This window comes from Sphaerodactylus townsendi, linkage group LG02, assembly GCF_021028975.2.
Source record: "Sphaerodactylus townsendi isolate TG3544 linkage group LG02, MPM_Stown_v2.3, whole genome shotgun sequence".
In the NCBI taxonomy this organism is placed as follows: domain Eukaryota; kingdom Metazoa; phylum Chordata; class Lepidosauria; order Squamata; family Sphaerodactylidae; genus Sphaerodactylus; species Sphaerodactylus townsendi.
The window spans coordinates 120,056,790-120,078,213 of NC_059426.1; the positions used below are offsets into that span (position 1 = coordinate 120,056,790).

The window sequence follows — 21,424 nt, forward strand, 5'->3', positions numbered from 1 at the left end:
CATGTTTGGTGAGGTTTGGTTCAAGGAGTCCAATGTTATGGACTCCCAAAGGGGGTGCCCCATCCCCCATTGTTTCCAATGGGAGCTAATAGGAGATGGGGGCTACAGTTTTGAGGGTCCATAACTTTGGCCTTCTTGAACCAAACTGCAATTCACAATTAAACCTTGGGGGTAAAAGCCACTTCATCTCCAAGTGGATGATACCCTGAAATTTTGGTGCCGATACATCAAAAAATGCACCCCCTGCAGGAACATCCTAGAAATTTGTCCAAGAATCTTTGTTCTGCATTGAGTTTTCTGCATTGCTGTCAATGGGGGTTGCAGGCTGTGGGGGGCACATTTCTGAAGGCACAGTCTCAAAACTTTGGTGCCGCTAGCCTAAAAACTGCGCCCCCTGCAGGCCAAAAATGGAAAACCACTAAAATACCCAAAAACGAACCCAGCATTTTGATGCCCCCCACAAGGTGATGCCCTGAGCAGCTGCCCACCTTGCCCAATGGGCATTACGCCAGTGAGTTACCTTAGACAAGGTGTTAAGGGCTTATAAAAATCAATCAAGGTCCCAACCTGGTAGCCTTGCTTCCTCCAACTTCATGAGCTTTGCAGCCTTCTGCTGCTTTCAGTCTCTACCCCTTTCTGGGTCACCCCATTCTGATCATAGGGGTTACATGTGCATCTGTAGAAGGCCAGCCACTGCAGAAAGTAACAACATACCCCTTTCTGTCCAGTAAATGAATTGAGAAAATACTGGACTTATTAAATGTCCAGGATTTTCTAATAAAAGATTCAATCAGCCACCTTGACTGAGTTTCAAACATGTGCTCTTTCTTCTTCTGCAACTTGATAAAGGAGCAACATCCCTGTTTGCTTGTTTACTACTGCAGACAGCAGGATTTGAAAAGAACCAAATCTGCCACTTTGCCACCAGTCACGACACCCCTAGAGAAACAAAACTGACTCAACTGGCAGGAAAAATGGGAGGGAAGTGTGATATTAGTAATTCTTAGCATGTCAGATGAGGTCTGGGTAGATCTTGGTTAGGACTGTCAACTGCCTGGAGGAAAATGGCTTAACAGGATTTTTTTTAAAATCATCATGCCATTTAAAGCTTCAATGGCTCATTTCTACACATAGACTGCTATTAAAAGGACCGTGCATTTTTAATCATATGTGTTGAGGGGGGGACAAATTTTTATCAAGTGTGTCTAGTATCTTCATTGAAACCATCTGGCAACCCTAAGCATCAGGTATGCTATTATATGATGGGAAAATATCCAGCATAGCAGTTATTCCAACTGTTCAGCAACACAATCGTGGATAATGTGAAATTTCTCATCCTTTTCTCTGCTGACTTGCTGAAAAATGTCACCTAGTTGTAGAAATATCAGCCCTTCTTAGCAAGGATTTGCAAACAGAGGGAAATTTTGGGCATTAATGTGAAATTAACAACATAAAATGTCATTTTAGCAGGATAGAATATTGAGCAGCCCTATATCACAAACAGTTTTTGGTCTGCTAGCAAAGGCCTATCTAGGGAAAATGTAGGCCAGTGCAAATCTGAGTTTTCTGCACCATCCCCCCCCCTTTATATGGGCAGCAGCACTCCCCCACCATGACCAAACAATTTTTTTGCACCAGTTTTTTTGCATCAGTCAGTGTACGGATCTGAGGGGAAGGAGTCACGCCCCCCATGTGATTAAATGGCTGCAACCCAGTGACATTTGACCCCATATTGTCTCCCTGGGCAGCCTTGTGATGGAATATGATAACCCTGTCTGATTTATTTTGTTGGCTACCCAGACTTAAATTGCAAGGACTATTATTTTTCTGCCTAGATACTGGTCAAAGCAAATGTCGACTAGAAAGAGCCCAAGCACTGGACCAAGCAAAGAAGCCCCAGGAAGCAGTCTTCATTCCAGAGTGCAGTGAGGATGGGTCATTTACCCAAGTAAGAGTTCTTCAATTTTTGCTTTATTTTTTCATAGGTATCTCTTGACAACATATATTAAATTGAGATCTTGGTCCTTTCTCACTTAAAGTATGCATTCTCCAGCAATGTGTATGTATTCTTCAGTAATACATGACATTTCCTTTTGTGCTCCAATGTCTTGTTTCCCAGTACAAGTTGAATTTTGAAGGGAATGGACAGATGAAGGTAAATGACTAATGAGAATTAAGTATTGAGAAATAAAATGATAATATATGCCACAGAAAAGGTGAGGGTATAATGGCATAGTTCCCATTTTATAGTAATATTTTGCTTTTATTGTTTTTACTGTTTTGATTATGATAGGTTTTTAATTATTATGTGCTTGAATTTTTGTAATTTTTTTCTGTTGTTCACCACCCTGAGCCCTTCAGGGGAGGGCAGTTTAAAAATCTAAATCTAAATAAATAACTTGTAGTGTTAATCAAAAGAGCAGGTACTTTGAAGAGTAAAGTGGGGGAGGTATCACTTTTCTAGGCACTGTGTGTGTTAAGAGCCATGAAGTTGCTTGTGACTTAAGGCAACCCTATGAAGTAATGACCTCCAAAACATCTTATCTTCAACAGTCTTGCTCAGACTGAAGACCATGGCTCCCTTTATAGTGTCAATCCGTCTCATGTTGGGTGTTCCTCTTTTCCTGCTGCCTTCAACTAATCTAGCATCCCTAACATTATTGTTTCTTCTAGTGATTCTTGTAGTTTGGTCACATTATGAAAATATGATAGCCTCAGTTTAGTCATTCTAGCTTCAAGAAGAGTTCAAGTTCTGGGTTGATTTGATCTAGGCAGTACAATAACATTAAAAGAGAGCATGTGAGGACTTGTGTTAGGAAATCCTTTTCTTCTTTCTTGCCCCTGCTTCCTTTCCTGTAGTTCCAGGCCTCAGCAAAATTGTTTTAGGCTTCCTAGACAAATCAGAATGGTAGTCAAGATCATGCAATACTCTGGCATTTTCACACTTTCTAGTTTTATTCAATCACATTTTCTTTTCTTTTTTTGTTTTCAGAAAGCTATACCTTAATTCTGAAAAATTTCAAATCCTTTCAGTTTTTAAAATCTGCACAGAGTAGGGCTCTGAAGGTTTATTAAATATATATTTATTAAGGAAAGACAGAAAAATGGGATAGAGGGTTTTTTTAAAAAAAATGACTGTGACATTCTAAGAACACATCCTATTCATTGTCTTTACTAAGTAAAATAGTAGTTCTGCATTTTCCATTAAACTCAAATCTGAAATGCACAAAAAGTACAATGTCTTATTTCTTAATCAACAATATGATGAAAAATATCTCTCTTTGTGCCAAGTCCTTCCTCTATATTTCCCCCAAAATATTTGGAGTTCAAAAATATTTCCTTTGTGCACAGATGCAAGCATAAAATTTGAGACTACCTAGGATATGGTAAGAGACAAAATAAACGGATGTTCTCTCATTCTGGTATGTAGAAATATATAGATATGCTGTAGAAATGAGGTCTCTAAACATCATAAATGACAATGTACTGGAATAGTTGGTCAGTGAGCCAGTGGGAGGGGAAGTGAGCTTGGACTTGGTTCTGAGCATCGCTTCATCACCTTGTGAGTGATGTCGAAATTGTCACACCAGTTGGGAACAGTGACCACAATGCTGTTAAGTTCAGGTCAGTGGAAAGGTACCATGAAAGTTCAAAACTGTAACTGTAATCCATACAGAAATATACCTTACAATTGTTTTTATCTAAAAATGAAATGCCCTAAGAAAAGGGAAGGGAAAAGAACCTAATTAATATAACCAGTATTGTTATATAACTAAAAATTTTGGGACAAATAATTAAATTTAATATCTTATAGACCTTATATTCTGTGTGGGCTGATGTTTCCCATTAACGCAAGCCATGAGTCTTTCACCACTGAAACTGACTCACCTGAATCTAGATAAAATATATACATAAGCTGAGTTACAGTTTAAATTTAAGATACCAAAGACCCTTTCCATAAAAGTAATTTTAAATAGCCAGTTAAAAAATACTTTGTATCTAATTACCAGTGTTTCCAGATGTGTGTAACATCAAGCAGTAATGGCAATAGCACTCTGCTTTGGTCAGCTATTATATGAAATAAAAGGATGACGCAATAACTCCCACTTGATGCATTTTACATAGAAAGGAAGAGGGAGACGGAGAGGAAAGAAAAGGGGAATAGATTTTTTATACTGCTAATCAAAAAGCCACAAGCTCAATCATACAAAGAACATCCAGTCTGCTGATTCATTCAGACCTTGAAATGCCAACATTTGTACATGGTGATTCCAAAACGCTTCTCTTTTTTATAAACATCCTCACAGTTGTGCAAGATCTTGTAAGTTCTCCACCTCCCAAAATTGTGGCTGTCTCTCAGTGTTTCCAGAGGTTAGATAGTGCTGGACATGTGGAGCATTCAGTCTCCTCAGCTTTATATAGTGTCATGCTCTGTAATTCTTATCTTGACAGGTCTGATAGTCTTTTCAACATACATCAAATTACAGGGACATTGAATAACATCAATTACTGAGGCATAGCTAGGCCAAACTGCGCCTGGGGCGAACTCTGTGTTTTTCACTCCCTATAGGCCCCACCACAACTACCGCCGCCCCCCATGCCCCCCCTCCCCACGCCAGGCTGAAAAAATCAGGCCTGTTCAGTTCAAGCTGAAAAAAGCCTTGGAGGGAAGTACACTACCCAGGAGACCTTGGGGCTCGCATGGTATCCTGGGTAGTGTAGTTCCTATCAGGGCCCTTTTCAGGCTGAACTAAGGTAAGGGTGTGTGTGGCACTGCGGGGGGGGGAGGTGTTGGGGGTGCCCCCCAGGCACTTGCCTGGTGCAATGGTCATCCCCCGCTCCCTTGTAGCTTTGCTACTGATTACCCCCCCCCCCACACACACAAATTGCAGTTGTTAAATGAGTTTATATAAAAGTCTTGGTATCCCTAGAACTCTGAAATGTTCTGTTTGTTTCTGCACATGCAAAGAAATTTTTTTGGTTCTATTTTCCCCCTCTCTGGCAGCCTTCTGCTCACTAACTGTCAGGGAGATATTTTTTTTTACTGTTTAGCTATAAAGAGAGGAGGATTTTTGCACCGTGAGATGTTAGACAAAAAGTGCCAATGTTTTATGACTGCCTGAACAGGTTTGTAGTTGGTATTATATGTAAGGGGAATTATCATTTGATCACTACTTTGGTCTTTGGGGTAAGTAGAATTGTTCTTGGTGTACAGTTGGCCCCTGAACCATATTTTAGAAGAGTAACCCCTTTCTGCAAGTTGATTCAGTTCCTCTTTAGTCTTAAAAGGTACATTTCTTCATGCAAATTAGGATAATAGTTGAATGGAAGCTGGAAGGGAAACACGAGAGAGTCAAATCCATAGAAGATGCTTGGAGGCTATTTAAAATAATTCTAATTGAAGCCCAGATAGAATGCATTCCCCAGGTCATGAAACATATTGCCGAGTCTAAAAGAATGCCTACATGGTTAACAATACCAAATAAATTATTTAAAAAATTAAGTTGTTTCTTTAAAAAAGTGGAAGGTCTGCCCCAGTGAATTGAACAGAAGGGACCACAGGCTCCGGCAAAAGAAATGTAAACCAATCATTAGGTGTGCAAAAAGAGAACTTGAGAAGCAGGTTGCTAGAAGCATCAAGATAAACAATAAACATTTCCTTAAATTTATCTAGAGTAGGAAACCACCTGCCCAGACCAGGCTAGCCTAATCCCATGAGATCTGAGAAGCTAAGTAGGGTTGACCCTGACAAGTATTTGGATGGGAAACCTCCAAAGAATATCAGGCGCATGATGTGGAGGTAAGCAATGGCAAATCACCTCTGAATGTCTCTTGCCTTGAAACCCCCACCAGGCATCACCATAAGTCAACTATGACTTGACAGCTGCCACCCACTCAAAAGAGAGGAAATTAGCCTGAGAAGCAGTTGGGTCTTGAATGACCAAAGAATAAAGTGATTGCTAAAGGAAAATGGGGAGATGGCAAAGAGTATTCCTGCATGGTAGGGAGTTGGACTTGATGACCCTTGTGGTATCTTCCAACTCTAGGATTCCAAATAATTTTTTTTTTGCTTCTCTGTTCTCTGTGAAAAGCATGGGGGATGTATCCATACTGTTTTCAGGAAGGGAGTCTGAAGAACTGAATAAATTGAGGTGACCAGAGATGACGTTCTAGACCTGTAAGGGAAACTAAAAGCCAGTAAGTTTCCAGGGTCTGATAACATACATCTGATAATTCTTAGGGAATTCAAATGCTGAGGCTTGGAGGATGCTTATATATGATTGGTATTGTGTTATGGGAAGCTGCAAAAAGTGTGCGGGGAGTGAAGCACAATTGCACCTTCCCCAGTTTTCTGCTAGCAGAGTGAACTCTGTATGTAAAGGGGGGTTATTTCATTCAGCCTTACTGTGCCATGGCATGGCGCACTTTGCTTTTGAGTGTTGCCCAACACCAAACAGAACAGAGTTACCTGGGGGTTGTGGGGAGTGAGAGAAGAACTGCTTGTATGAGTTTCTTTTCGTCACAGGAATTTGTATCTAGCCTCATGAATCCAGTTCTATATTGCTGTGTGCTTAAAAATTTTTCCCCCTCAAAGTTGTCTTACAAAACTTTTATTCAGCTATTTCATGTGTTGTAGAAAGGCAAATTAACCAAAGCAGCATGATCTATTATGCATAAAAATGCAATTTTGTTTCTGCATTCTAAAATATAATTTTAAAATATTTATGAAGCTCTGAATTTATATAGAGAGCTTCTAGTACCCTACAATCTATTGTACACAGTAACCTATTTTGAATCACACTTGGTTCTCTCTAGTCTGTGCCCATGTGACCCTTTTGCTTTTGCATGCAGTAGTCCTGCTGAGAATTTTCTAACCACAGCATCCCCCAGAGACTAAATGTGTTTTTTTTCTGCTTGTGGAAAATGTTTTCCTGAATGTCAAATGAATGTTTTTCTTCCCCTGTTCCCTTGCTGATGAAAGAAAACCGGGGAAGATGTTTGTTATTTCATTTCTTATCTGCCATTGGATATCATATCTTATGAAAATCTCTGCAGGAAGGGGGAAGAGAATCACTGTCCCTCTGGAACATGAGGGATTTTAAAGTTTTTATTTCTGACATTCTGGTTTAATGCAGTTCTAAGCAGATTCAGCTTGGCATTCGGCTTACCCCCCCCCCCCCCCCGAAATGGACTAATTATTGATTTCCTGTTAACCCCCATGCAGCGGTACACCTACAGGCTAAAATGAAGGTTGCTTACCAAATAATAACAAATAAGTATTTCTCATCCTTTCATCCTTGCAATGGAGAGTGTCCTCTTGAAGATTTCATCATTCACTACTACAAGGGATCATAGAAGTTTGTACTGGATGCTCACAGCCATAAACATCTTTTCATATGGCAACTCTTAGCTTGGTCCTTCATGCCACTGAACATGAGCCCTTGGGATAGGGCAATCTGTTTATTCAGGGACAAGCGATTGACTCTGGAAAGATAAAAAGTGAAGAAAGTGGGCTTCTGGAGAACTACAAGTAGGGGATCTGCAAAAACTTGTGAGGCAGGGGGAGCAATCTCATTTTCCTCGGTATTTGCTCCACTGCTATTTCTTTCTTTAACCTGGCAGCCTTCATAGCATCTTCCCTTTTCCTACTTCCTCTCCTCTCCTCTCCTCATCAACCAGCCAACCCAACTTTATCTGCTCCCCTGTCACCAGTTTTCTCTTCTTCTCTCTTTCCCGCCCTAGGTATCAGATACCTCTTCCTGATGTCCCTCTGGCATTTTCAAGTCTTCCAAATCTATGATACCTGCTTGGAGAAGGGGAGGAAAAATGGGGGAGGAGAAGGAAGGAGTTATTTCCTCACACTCTGATATGCCTTCAACATTTTGTTGCCAGCCCATGATTGGCAGCCAGTAGGAACTGGAGTTCTTGCAATATAAGAAATTTTGCAAAGCGTTGTTTGTAGTCTTTCCAGAAATAGCTCCTAGTATCTTTCCATTTTGTTTGCTTTCCATATCCTAAAATGATCTCAGTCCCAGTACAGATTGGAAAGCTCATCTTTAACAGCTGGAATTAATTTCCACATTTATCCCATATTTTAAGCAAAATGTTAGCTTTTGTACAATGGATTTTATTTCTTTGGTCTTAGTAAAATCAGCTAGCATTTTGTTCAGAAGGCACTGTTCTGTTCGCATTAGCCTTTCTGATCATGTTGCTAGCATAATAATGTATAATTTTGTATACCATATCTACGTTGTTAATCAGACTGATTTATATTTTATTTTATTAAGACAATAGATCTCACCTTCCAAAAGATCTCCCCCTCCCAAAGACAAATAGATGCGATTTTAAAATGCAATCAATCACAAACATTAAATCATACGCAATATTAAAATAATATTCTACCAGTTGATGTTTTGGAACTCATTTCAAAGGCATTCCTGCACAGAGAATGTTACAGTAGTCTTACCTAGATACATAAAAAATATACATTTTTTCCTGAATATCTTGTGGTTTCTCTCATTCATTTAAAGTTGTCCCTAATTTATGGTAATCCTAGATGGGTAGCTGTGTTCAGGGCTGACCTAACCATAGGGGCTAGAGATGGAGGCTCACAGCAGGCCTTACATCTAGCCTGTCTGCCTCAATTCCTCAACTGACCGCCTCAACTCCTTTTAAATATTCGTGAGACTACATGTCACAATAAAGCATTATATTTTAAAAATGTGAAGTTGAGGCATTTCTTTTCCTTTTCACTGAAATTGTGTGACTTTTTACTGAATGATCTACCCTGTTGCTGGCACAGAACTTTTTATATTCACTTTAGCACAGGTGTGAGTGGATACTGAGAAATGAATGATTTACTAGTATTCTTCCTCTTTCTCCCAAAACAGGTACAGTGTCACACGTACACTGGGTATTGCTGGTGCGTCACTCCAGATGGCAAACCCATCAGTGGTTCTTCAGTTCAAAACAAAACTCCTGTTTGTTCAGGTACTATGAGCTGAGAAAAAAATAATTTCTTATTTTGATACCGAAGTGACCAGATGAGAGAGCAAACTCCTTAATTTTTAATTCAAACACGTAGAATATTTTATGCAACCAAAGATTAGGCCCAAGCTCAGCCAACTGGCCCTTGATTTTCTGCGAATTCTAGTGTAGCAAGCTGGAACTGTAGCAGTTGTAGCATATAATTGCATAGCTTTTTGTCAGTAAAATGGAAGATATTTTTAAGAGCAAAGTAGCCTTTTGATCCTGTCAAATGAGCATATTCTCTGTAAAGAGAGTCTGTAATATATGTGTATGTGTGTGAGAGAGATACATATGATTAGGCATTTGTCCAACAGAAATATTTTAGGATAGAAGTGAATTAAATCAACATTGAATAAGACTTTAAAATCACATCTAAATTAGTTTTCTAGTTCTTGCCACAAACTGCCCCCTTTAGCTGCTGTAGGTATCTAGCTTTATTTGCTTCCCACATCCCATCAGTTTTGCATGTTCTGTTTGTCCTAAATGCTTAGTGCCATAGAATTCCACAGAAGAGTCTGAGAAATTAAAAATCAATTACTGGTATAAATGTCTTAAGAGCAGAAATGCAGGACTTGATATGACCAAAGGCCAGCTGCTTCCCTCCTTCCACCTCTGGAGTCATGTCACCTTACTCTGCTGGCATTTGTAGGATTCAGGAAGACACTTAGGGCCTTCTTGAATATAAAGAGCATAACTGTATTCAGAACAAATAGAATCAAAGAAAGGAGTCCTTCATAACAGTTTGCCAGTCCAAAGTAATAAATAAATCCTGGTATAAAACTGCCCCAAATACTGGTACCCTGAAACTTCAATAAAGCGTGAAGTAGACTTCTGACTTTACAGCATTTGGCTATGTCATACAAAGTGACCAGAGTCCTCCCACCTCCCTCTTTCCTTGTAGGTTGAAAATCCACTATTATGAAATACCTGATACTGCTTGCTAAATTTTTCCTGGAGACCACTTCTTTTCTTGTTTGTTTAGTTTTTCCTTGTTTTACAAGCTCCAATATCTTGTAATTTTCCAAAAAAAAGTCTGGCCTCGTACCAAAACAGCAAGTGAAGCAGCAATATATTTTGGGACCAATGGAGTGTATGTGGGAGAATCTGTCTAGTTGCTCTTTCAGAGCGTGGCATCTGAGGCAAATGTTCCATTTGCTTATACATTGAATTGGGCTTTTGGAGGTGGTAACTGAATGCTTCACCTGCATACTTTCTTAACATCTCTATTTGTTTTCTTCTCTTTAAGGTTCAGTAACTGACAAACCATTAGGACAGGGTAATTCTGGGAGAAAAGGTGAGTGGAGTTCTGTGCTCTAATGAAGTGGGGTTAGTAGGAGGGTTACCGGTAGTTTAGGGCCATACTTGAGCCATGCTGGTAATTCTTATAACAAAGCATGATTAAATTAAAAGGTTACCATTAAAAGGATACCATACTATTAAATTTGAGTCAAAAGTTCTCCTTTTATGAGGAACATGGCTACATCTCATAAGAAAGCAGACTCTTAGCAGAAGATTCTAAGGAGAGAGAGAGAGCCTGCATGGTGAGGACATCAGTCAGCTCTTCCAAGTATGGAATCTTCAAAGGTGCTTTCCCCCCTAACACCATTCCTTACTGATGTCAGTGACTCATCAAGTTGTAAGTATTTTGAATGTTTTGGTTGAATTCAACAGAGAGATGACCTGATCAAACCAAAGCATTATTGTAGCACACAACCTCAGATTTCTTCCATTTCCTACAAACTGTTCCTCTACAAAGTGGCAGAACAGTTGTGAATATTTTTGCAACAAGATCTGGCACTAGTTCAGTCTATCAGTCCCTTCATGCAAAGAATTTGAAGAAGCCGGAGAAATAGCTTGACAGCTATAATAGTTTAGTCAATGCTTGTGCTTGTAGATTAAAAAAAAAGTTTAGAATGATGTTTTATTTATTTTTGCTGTGGAACCCTATAGAAGAAGAAGATGATAATAATAATTATTAAAATTTATATGGCTCCCTTCCCCTCGTGAGCTCAGGTATGGTACAGTTATGTAAATTTAGAAACAAGAGCTAGATTGTTGAATTCAGGTCTATAGGAAATTTGACATTCTGCAATTTGTGGTATAAAAGCCTGTTTTTTAAGAGCCAAGGACCCAGAGGTAATACATTTCAGTAACAACTTCTCAACGTTATAGTAGCAATACAAAATATCCTATTAGTTTAACAAATTGAAATAGCGATTTTACTTGTATATATTTTTAATTATAAATGGGTTTATTTTTAATATTCATCCTCTGGAATTCTTAATTTGTATTTCTGAGGTATTGTGCATTAATGTTTTGTGTGTGCTTCCCACCTAAGTTGTCTTTTTGTTTGTATGGTATGTAGCTAATACATTTGAATAAATATTTCATTTGCAATATGTCTGTCCAATGATTCCATATTCCCAGACTTCTGAGGTTAGCAATACATAATAATTTAACAATGGTATCTTGGGAATCACACAGGTGATTGGCATGGGTTGGATACTCACAAGAAAATGAATCAAATGGAACACATCTTCAGCGGACGCTTTTTGAGGTAGTCTTCCCAGCACATCTTACATGCTTAAGGACAACATATTGTGAAGAGTGGCAGGGAAATGAAATCTGCTTCAGTTGTGCATAAACCCCATAGTGACAGCTGATGTAACTTCACCTCTGTATCTCTCCCTTCCACCCCACTCAAAATATGCTTGGCAAATTTATGGAACTGTAAGAAAGGGACTATTCACTAGATCTGCCACAAATTATTTGCCACATATATGAAACCAAGTACACAGCTCATTTTTTATCTGTGAAGTGAACTGAGTGCAGGGCCAACCTGTTTCCACCAGAAACTGGCTCTGCGGAGTGCTGTTTAACTTTTGGCAGTCATGGAGCTATCCCTCTCCTTGCTCAGAGTTTAAAACCAAATTGTGAAAACCTTGGTGATTTCCTCACTGGTGATTAATCCTGGGATAGTCACCTGAAATATCCAGGTTCCCTCAAGATCTCCTCACAACCGAACCATGGAACACAGATCAGCTCTCCCCCCACCCCCCTATATCACAGGATTTTCCTGGACCTGCTTGTATATGCACCTTTTTGAAAAAACACTCCAATGGGAGCTAATAGGAGATGGGGGCTACACATTTGAGGGTCCATAACTTTGGCCCCTATGAACCAAACCTGGGTGGTATCATCAGGAGGGTCTTCTAAAGGTACTCTGAAATTTTGCTTCTGCTAGCTTAACATTTGCACCCTTGACAGCAGGTAACCCCCCCCCCCCCCAAGGGGCAGGCCTAGATGTCTTCACTAGAAACATGTTGCAGCGAGGATGTTGGAACCTGGATGAAAAGGTGCCAATTCTTTTGAAACTTTTTTGTATCTAGATTAAACCCCAAAGTCTAATGCCAAAAGTCTGCACTAATGTTAGATTCTGGTATATGAAGCAATAGAGGGCTTGGAGCCAGAAAGTTTGCCTCACAGCAGGAATCATATACCAGCTTTGGAAGGGAGGACCATTGCACATAGACCAATTTCTTTGTTGCCCTTAGTCGAGGGGCTTTTAAGGCAAGTAGAAGAGAGACTGTTTATGACTTTCCGAGGAAAATGCAATGCTAGATTATAGAGTCATGGAGAGAAGCACATTTTACCGTGACATGCCTTTGAAGATGCCAGCCATAGATGTGGGGGAAATATTAGGAGCAAAAACTACCAGACCATGGCCACACAGCTCAGAAAACCCACAACAGCCATTAGATTATAACTCTTCTAATCCACCCAGTCCACTATTCCCTTTCCCCCCATATTATTCAATGGATCAATTTTCCCTTTCCTAAATTAAATACTGTATAGATCTCACTGCTGCAAAGATGCAGAATTTATCCATTTCAGAATGAATTCCAATATTAACCATTTGGCTTGTCTAAAACATATGGTTGGGCTGCCTTTTTAGCAATATTTTTTCAACTCGTACATCACCTTGAAAGTGAGAATAACACTTGAGGTTTATAGAACCTCTTGCTCATTCAGCTCCTGGATTAACCACTTACGACCTTTAATCCTTCTCATATGTGGTTGATGTAAAGCAGATCACCTCAGGTCTTTGTTGCCATGTGCTGAATGGTGAATTGACTGAAGCCTGACAATATTTTTATGTCTGTCTCCATCCTTGTGGCAATGCCCTTTTGTTGAACTTTCCCATTTGTTTGCCACGCTAGTGGTCTTGGAAGAAAATTGTCACACTGCATGTATGTATTTCCCTTCTTTTCATTATTCTTCATAAACAGTTTTGCCTCTGCAAAATCAAGGTAGTATATTCTTCTACTTGAAAATGAAAAGAATATAAGCAAGCAAGAGCTGAAGTTGCTCACCTTGGCTGTCCCCATTCCTTGCATAATAATGCATAAGATTCTGCTCCTTGTGCAATTTAGACTGGCCAAAAGAGAGATTATTCACCCCATTCAATAAACCCGCCTGATACTTGTTTGCCTTTGTTTTGGCAGTGCTTACCTGAAGTTTCTTGATTACTGTTTACTAAAACATTAATATATTAAAGCATTCAATATGATCAATTGAGATAGCAGTGATAAAAACAGCTGCTTTTGGCTTGAATGAGAGTTGCTCTGGACATATAAGCTTGTCTTGAATATGTAGTTCTTCTAATCCTGCCCTTCTACTGCCCCTTTTTTTCGGCTGTGAAATAATTCAATGTCCCATTGTCTCAATGTCACAACTCTCTCGAATGGATCTAAAACGTGTGTTCTGCTAACTATGGAGCCATTTCTGCACGGTCCAAATATCTTGGGTTGAGCAAGAAAAATACCCTGTTCTGTGCAAGAAGTTTGCACAGTTCTGATCCTCAAGCGGGTTTGCTCCACAATATTTCCCTCATCCCAGGGCATTCAGAAATCACCAAATTGGTGATTCTTTTCAGAAATCCTGGGGTAAGCCTGCTACCATGCAAACACCATGGGAGCAGAACCAGTTTATTTTCCCCACCCAGCTGCCTGATCTCCCCACCATTCTGCCCAACCCCTATCATCTCCCCCTCTGACATTCATTCAAGCTGCCACTCAAAAACAACAGTCAGTCAGAACATGGGACACCGGGCATGCTCAGATATGCTTGAAATGTAATTACAGAAGTCCTGGGCTTGTGCAAAAGAGTTTAGAGTATTTCCTCCCGGTCTTCACTGAACTCTTTCAAAAAACAGGCAGCCATGCAAAGGGAGAAACCAGGATAAAACAAACCCGTATTGTAAGTAACCGGTTGTAACCAGGTACGATTCTGCCATGTGGAAATGGCCTTCCACTGGTGCCAGGAACATTCAGTCTTGCTATGGCAGAGAAAGGCTCCTTGTGCCAGACCAGCAGAAGACTTCTTGCAAAGGTACCTACCGGAATAGATAATCAGATCCAGGACAGTGTGACTGTTTTTCCATTTTACATCTATCGTACCTCACATTTGACTTTGATTCTTTGTTGTCATTTTATTGTTTATATTGGTTCTGCTCTAGATATTTATATTTCTTAACTGTTCTCAGCTACTTGCCTCTGCTTTATCTGCATCACAGCTCCAGTGTTGTCAGATATTGAATTTGTAATCTTGACTGGATTTAGCATTTTAGATACATATTTCACCCTTTTCTGCCTCAATATTAAGTCTAATACAGTAAAATGTGACTATCAATATTTTCCCCTTAGGGAATCAAGAGAGGTTTATATGAATAGATTCAGTGTACAGTCTCTCACAAGGGACTTCCACATTCCTTGACAAAATGGCGTACTGGTTAAAGAGCAGGTGGATTCTAATCCAGAGAATCATTTTTGATTCCCTGCTCCTCCACATGAGTGGTGAACCAAATTTGTTTCCACACTTCTACATTCCTGCTGGGTGACCCTGGGCAAGTCATAGTTCTTCCAAACTCTCCCAACCCTCCTTTCATCACAAGGTGTCTGTTGTGGGGAGAGGAAGAGAATGGAATTTGTAAGCTCCTTTCAGTCAAGAGGTGGGGGGTTATAATTCCAAACTTTTCTTTGAATAAACCATAGATCTGGCACAAGATGTTCATAATGGGGTTTTTAAAGAGAGTGGGGAGAAATGGGTGTTTGCCTTTGGCACTAAACCATCCACTCTTAGATCAGTCAGAATCTAGCAATCCTTCTTTTTGTAGTTAGCAAATTCCAAAAGTTCCAGAGTCAGTGGAGAATCCTTCACCAAGGGAATGGTTTGTTAAACAGAGATGTGACCATTTCTTCATCAGTTGGACTTAAATGCCAGATCACTCACTTTTCTTGTTTTAAGCAAAGTTGCCAGCAATCCAGTTAAGAAGTTTATGCATTTGATAGAAATGTCCTCTCATTCATAAGAAGTCATGTCAGAATAAACCTATGTCTTTAAGATGCTGCTGAACTCTTTGTCCACAGTTGCTAGTATAACAGCCCAATCCAGAGGGCACAGCAGCCGGGAATGGCTCCTCCTTTCAGGCAGCACAAGGTTCAGCCAAAAAGAAAAAAACACCCTGGCCGCCTGAAAGCTCTCCATAAGGCTGAATGAAGTTGGGTGGCATAACTCTGAGCCCCAGGCTGCAGCTTTTCTGGCCCTAAAGGCCGGGCGGAAACTGACTACAGTCAGCTCCACCCATGAAACACCTCTGGCCCACACCCTGCTGTGGCACAGAAGTGCTTACATGGCATGGCATCCGCCTGTGCAAAAGAATTTGCCATACGGAACCATCCTACCGCCTGATGAGGTTAATCATTTGTATCTTTTTTAAATGAAACTTTTGTTGTGGTGGTGAATTGTAATAAGAAATCAACACTTATTTTTAAAAATATTACTGTGGTACTGATCTATTTTTTAAGGCTCTTAGATAAACACTAAAAAAGAATGATCTTTTTTTGCATTTTGTTGTATGGAGAAAACCAGCTTCATTGTAAAGAGAGGATCAAACCTCCCTCTGATCTGCCAGAAAAGAGTATACAGGGTTGAGATTTGAGTAAACAGGGGTGTGTGTGTTTTTGTGGGTTTTTCAAAAAAACATACCTTAAAATCTGATGACTTTGAAAAAAACATCAAACATTGTACAATTACTGGATTTATCGGTGAGCTAGAGGAACAGATTCTTTGGTTCAGGACCTGGTGACTGCCTGGGAAGGTCCGTGAGACTGGCATTTGTGTGAGTTTGAATAGCAGGGATGCTGATACAAAAGTGGTATCAGCATCAATGCATACATTGTACGGATGTGTGTTGGGAGAGGCAGCTGACTTAGCTGGATTGGACCATTCTTTCTGGAGGGTGTTATGTTATCTATAGCAGGCAATCACATTTAACAGAGAGTATACTAATCTTAATTTCACTTGAAAAACACAGTGATGATAGCTTGTTTCTTTACAGCTGTCTTCCAGAAATGATTATAAAACTGATATGTGATGACTTCTGAAGATATTTTCTGTCCTTTTGAATTCCTTTTTTTGTTTCCTTACTGGATTCCATAGTGACTATTTCCTTTATTTATAGTTTTTATTGTGGAGTTATTGGACTGATTAGATTGCACTTATACTTGTGACAACCAGATATATCTTCAGTGGGAAATGGTGAATTCCAAACAGTTTCCATCTACTAGAAACATCCCTGTCAAAAACGAACCTGCCCTTTCTGTTTCCCCTCACAAGCAACACAGACCTAATTGATGAAATGTGGCATTCTCTTCTCTGAGGACATGAAAAGGCATATTGTAAGCCCCAAAATTCAGTCTGGTTGTCAGCCAGAAATTAGGTCTCTAAAGACGCGGGGGCGGGCAGGGGGTGAAGAGAGAAAAGGGTTGACAAGGGAAAGTACACTTTGCAATGGTTTTGCTTAGGTTCACCACACATGGCTGGAGATGTAAAGGGGGTATTATGGCTCCTAAGCATGCAGGTGTCAGAAGGAAGGCAGTTTGTGTGTCCATGTGTCTGGGAGGAATTAGGTAAAAAAATTTGGACTATTTACTTAATCCTCTGGAACAGCCTTTTTTCTTTTCTGTTTTTCTTTTTGTGTTTAACAGACTGCTTTACAGGGGGCACGTGTGGTAATTAACACATGCAGCTGTAGGGCTTCGACCATATGGTTGAATTTCAAATGGCCATTGATCTGGGAAACTTTCTGCCCTCCCTTCCCCCACTCTCTGCAACCTAAGGCCTTGAAGATGTGAGCGAGATTTTATAGAGAGACTTTACTTCAGAGAGAGACTGTTGGGCTGAGACGAGAGTAGCTTAAAGGCATGGGGTGTCTCTAAGGTGCTCTTTAAGTGCATGTAAAATTCTGAAACTCAATTAAAATATGAGAACATGAGACTTTTAAAAAGAGAGGTATTAATTCAGAATCCTTTTTAAAAAGAGAGGTATTAATTCAGAATCCTGTTCTATTGCATGAAAAGGTTGTGCTTAAGTCTGCTTTTTCATTGCATTGCTATTTTCAGAAAGAAATGGGAAATATTTATTACCTCACTATAGATAGGTATGTTTAAACATTTCATTCAAATATGATCTGTATAATTTTCATCGTTTAGTTTTTGAATTGGATCTCTGTAGTGTCTAGTATACTTCACTAATATCAACCAGGTTTGGTACCAAAATCATTCTTCAGTTTATTGCTGAAAGAAAGAAACTAAACGGGAAGAATTTATTGGAAAGAAACTGCTTTGACCTCACAAAAATTCAGTCATATTATGAGTTTGTTTTCTGCATGGAAACTTTTTCATATTTCTTTAGACAAATTGGAAGTTGGCTCAGAATATATCGTTTGAGATAGTGAACTGTGAAAGAGATAAAGTTGCAACTGTATGCCTCGGTCTGAGAAGACAGCACAGTAGATATACGCCCGGCCTATTTCATTCAACGTCTGCCCGCCCATTTGTCGTTCAACGTTCATTCATTCATTCATTCATTCATTCGAACTGGTTCCATTCGTTCCATTCGTTTCCATTCTCATTCATTTCTACGAGAGAACTTATATGCTGCCTTCCTGGAGTCCTTCTCAAGGTGATTTACAAATAACTTCCTGCATAAATTTTAAAACTTATTTAAATTATCAATATAAAAACAAGCAAGCCATTAAAAACAACCTATAGGCATAAAAACTGCATAAAACAACTATTCAACGCCCTAAACATATCCACAAAACAGACTTCAGATCAATAGTTAATACATCCAAGATGAGAATGTTGCCTTAAATCTCATCATGTTACTTTCAATTGGAATAGTTCTAACAATCTATATATACAATTTGCTAAGGGGTTGGAATGTCTGATGACAGACCCCTAGCCAATGGGTGTGAAGTGCATCTCTCACATTCTAACCTCCACCCATATTCCTTCCCAAGACCTGGGGACTCGGGAAATGAGGTGCAGGGAGAAGAGGGCCTGATCCTCCATGTTGGACTCCATGTTGGACCTCCCTTCCCTGTTTCTGTAGGACTTGGGAACAAGGAGAAGGGGGGAAACAGCCTGATCCTCAATGCGGGCCTGTTTCCAAAGCTGTGCATGGTTTGGTGAAAAAGGTAAGTGAAACAGTCCTATCCTGCCTTCCCTCTCCCCCCCGCCCTCCCCAACTAGAGTTCATTTTATTTCATTTTAAAATGAACTTTACTGCTAGTCTGAAAATAATCATATTTTGGGAAGAATGACGTTGCTGGAAGAGTGTGCTCCCATAACATTGTAAAAGCAAGGCAGGATGCGCATCGCGAATGCGGTAGGGCGCTTTGAGAGCCGGCAAAGAAGGCTTAGCTGATTAGCGCTGAAAGAAATTCTGTTGTTGCGCTTTAATGGTGGCATGGGCAGTGTCCAGGAATTACAACAGTGTCCAGGAATTACAACAGTGTTGTATATGCTAGCTGAACAAAGTGGTATCCCTGCAGCAAAGGGATGATATACAGGGATGTGAACCACTGTCCAGAACAGTGAGTAAAAAATTAATTCTGTTTGTGCTCAGAATTGTTCATGAACCTGGGTGTGGTTCCATATACCTGCAATAATCATGTAATTCCGCCCCCCTAGACAATTAAACTAAAACCCACTGTTAGCATTTACATGTGTATTGTCATTATACATTTGTGAACTATTTTTATGCAGTAATTTGAAGGCCATGAATGGTTTGTGCATGTATAACACAGTAATTTTTTCATTAAAGTATCTTCTTTATCCAAATTTTGCAAGCTTTGTGCCTGTCAAGGCCAGAAAATCTCACAAATGAGGAAAACAAACTGGCATGCAGTTTTGTGTAACAGTTCTTCAGCAGTCTCTCACTTTAACAGTCTCAGGGCGTTTCCCCACTTCAAAAAAAAAAAAAGCTGAGGCAAACCGGTCTCGTTTGAATTGGTGTTTTTGAGCGTGAGGTTGTACTCCCCACCGCAGCTTCTGCCCCTCAAATGATCCTCGGGCAGCAGCCACCAGGATTCCCTACTTTGAAACTGTGGAATGCGCGTTGAGCTCAGGGGCTATCCTGATTGGCTGCTGCTGCTAGGCGGAACTTTTAAAAAACTTTTATCCACATCTATGCGAGCATGCGCACAACCATACCCAGAAACAGGGAAACAGGCGATTAAGGGCAACCTGCATGCCTTCGTGTTTTCATATCTATCCCACCTGAAGCATTCACATGAAACACTCTCCCATTACTAGCACTTCCTGCTGGGGTGAAAATACATAGCACTGGAACTGGTCCTTCTGTTAGACATTTTTCTCCATGCCACAGACTGCTTAGTTCTATGAAACACACACACACACGAAATCAACCCCGGGGCGGGCTCAAACCAGCAAGCTCTTACACACCAGAACAAACACTTAACAAACTGAGCCACAGCTCCCCTTCTAAATGAAGGTGGGGGAAAAGGCATGTCAAGGCAGAACTGACTAACACAGTGAAATGGGGAAATGAAGCTCTGTTTCCACGTCCTGTCATGTTTAATGCTGCCTCAGTAATTCATTTACTGCTGCCTCTTCATTCACAAATTCATTCATTCACCAGCCACCAGACGTTGCTTCGAATCGTGGATCTCAGCTCCACATTTTTTACAAAACAGTGAATGGAAGGTGTTTAAACTGTGCTGGGGACAGAAACTGTGGGGGTTAATGGTGGGTGTGTTTTGAAGTTTTAAACTGAATGACAGTGGGACCAGTTGCTTTCATGCTGCTTTCAGCCCAAACAGAAGAAACTTGTCCTGTTCAAAAATCAGCCCCAATTCCTTCATACACATGACTCATCCCCGGTGGGACTAGAACGAGCAAGTTTCACATTGCAGCACAAGCAGACTGAAGGCTGCATTAACTAGTTAAGCCACAGAAACTCTAATAGCAAATAGGGAAAAATACTAGGCTTTCAGTGAGTGCTCCCTTGCATTGCTATATAAATGACCCTACGTTGCAACGTGGGGTCAAATACACGTCAATCTCTGTTTCCCAAAATAAAAAAAGGTGCACACTTGCACACAACCCACTGCTTCCTTATTGGGCAAAAGGCTCCACGTTACTGCCAGGGGCGGAAAACTCAAACCCGCAGTCACCCCCCTGGGCTTCCCCACCGCCCTGCTCTCCCTGTGCATTTCCCCAAAAGGCTCTGTTCCAAACAGCGCCAAAAATGACGGCTTCGCTTCAGTGAGAACCTTGTGGCAATTGGGAGGCTGCTGCAGTTGTACGGCCATACCCCCTGTAGTGGGGAGTGCCGCTGGACCCCGCGTTACTTGGCGAGAGTAGTGCGCACCAAAAGGTAAGTGGGGAAACGACCTCACTGTGCTTGGAGTAGTGGGTTTCTGCAGAAGAATAGTTCAGGTCTTGGCTGAATCAGCGTGCCCAACATAGAGATGTTTGTTCTCTGCTTGTCAGTAAAAATGACATATCTTTCTACTACTCCTTGCTGAGGGGTGTTGTGTGTGTGTCATGTGCAAGATTTTCTTCCTGTATGGGTCTGCCTAGTTATTTAGGAATGGACACACACAATTGGTTTTTGCAGTAACCCTACCAATATCCTTTTTTGCCAACATACCATTAGCTGCAGCTAGGAGAGTACATTACAAGCTGAAAGATGAACATTTGATGGTCCTAATGAACACTCAAAGAATTGTGTGTGTTAGATGGTTGACTGAAATAAATGTCACTTTAAGACATCTGCAGCATGGTTATTAACTAGACTGGGTATACATCTGCTTGAGATTTCCAGCACTAATAATTCAGGGAAATTGGTAGATGTGTGGGACAAGTGACAGAAGCTAGGGAGATGATTTGTATGTTTAGTGTTTCTGTGTGTGTGCACCTATCCTTAGAAGTTTTCATAGAAGATTACATTTTGGATTTTTAGCCTCATAATTTTAAAAGGGAGATCAGTGTTTGGAAGAAATCTTACCATATAATTAAGCAGT

General features: G+C 40.3%; 1 protein-coding gene across 3 annotated transcripts in view; it reads left to right on the forward strand.

The window, feature by feature from the left end:
• Positions 1 to 21,424, forward strand: part of SMOC1 (SPARC related modular calcium binding 1) — a 118,082-nt gene that overhangs the window by 31,461 nt on the left and 65,197 nt on the right. For all 3 annotated transcript variants that reach the window (XM_048485793.1, XM_048485792.1, XM_048485795.1), the window contains exons 3-5: positions 1,836 to 1,948; positions 8,892 to 8,991; positions 10,277 to 10,324. In XM_048485793.1, coding sequence (XP_048341750.1) covers positions 1,836 to 1,948; positions 8,892 to 8,991; positions 10,277 to 10,324 — 261 coding nt within the window. The remainder of the gene's footprint in view (positions 1 to 1,835; positions 1,949 to 8,891; positions 8,992 to 10,276; positions 10,325 to 21,424) is intronic.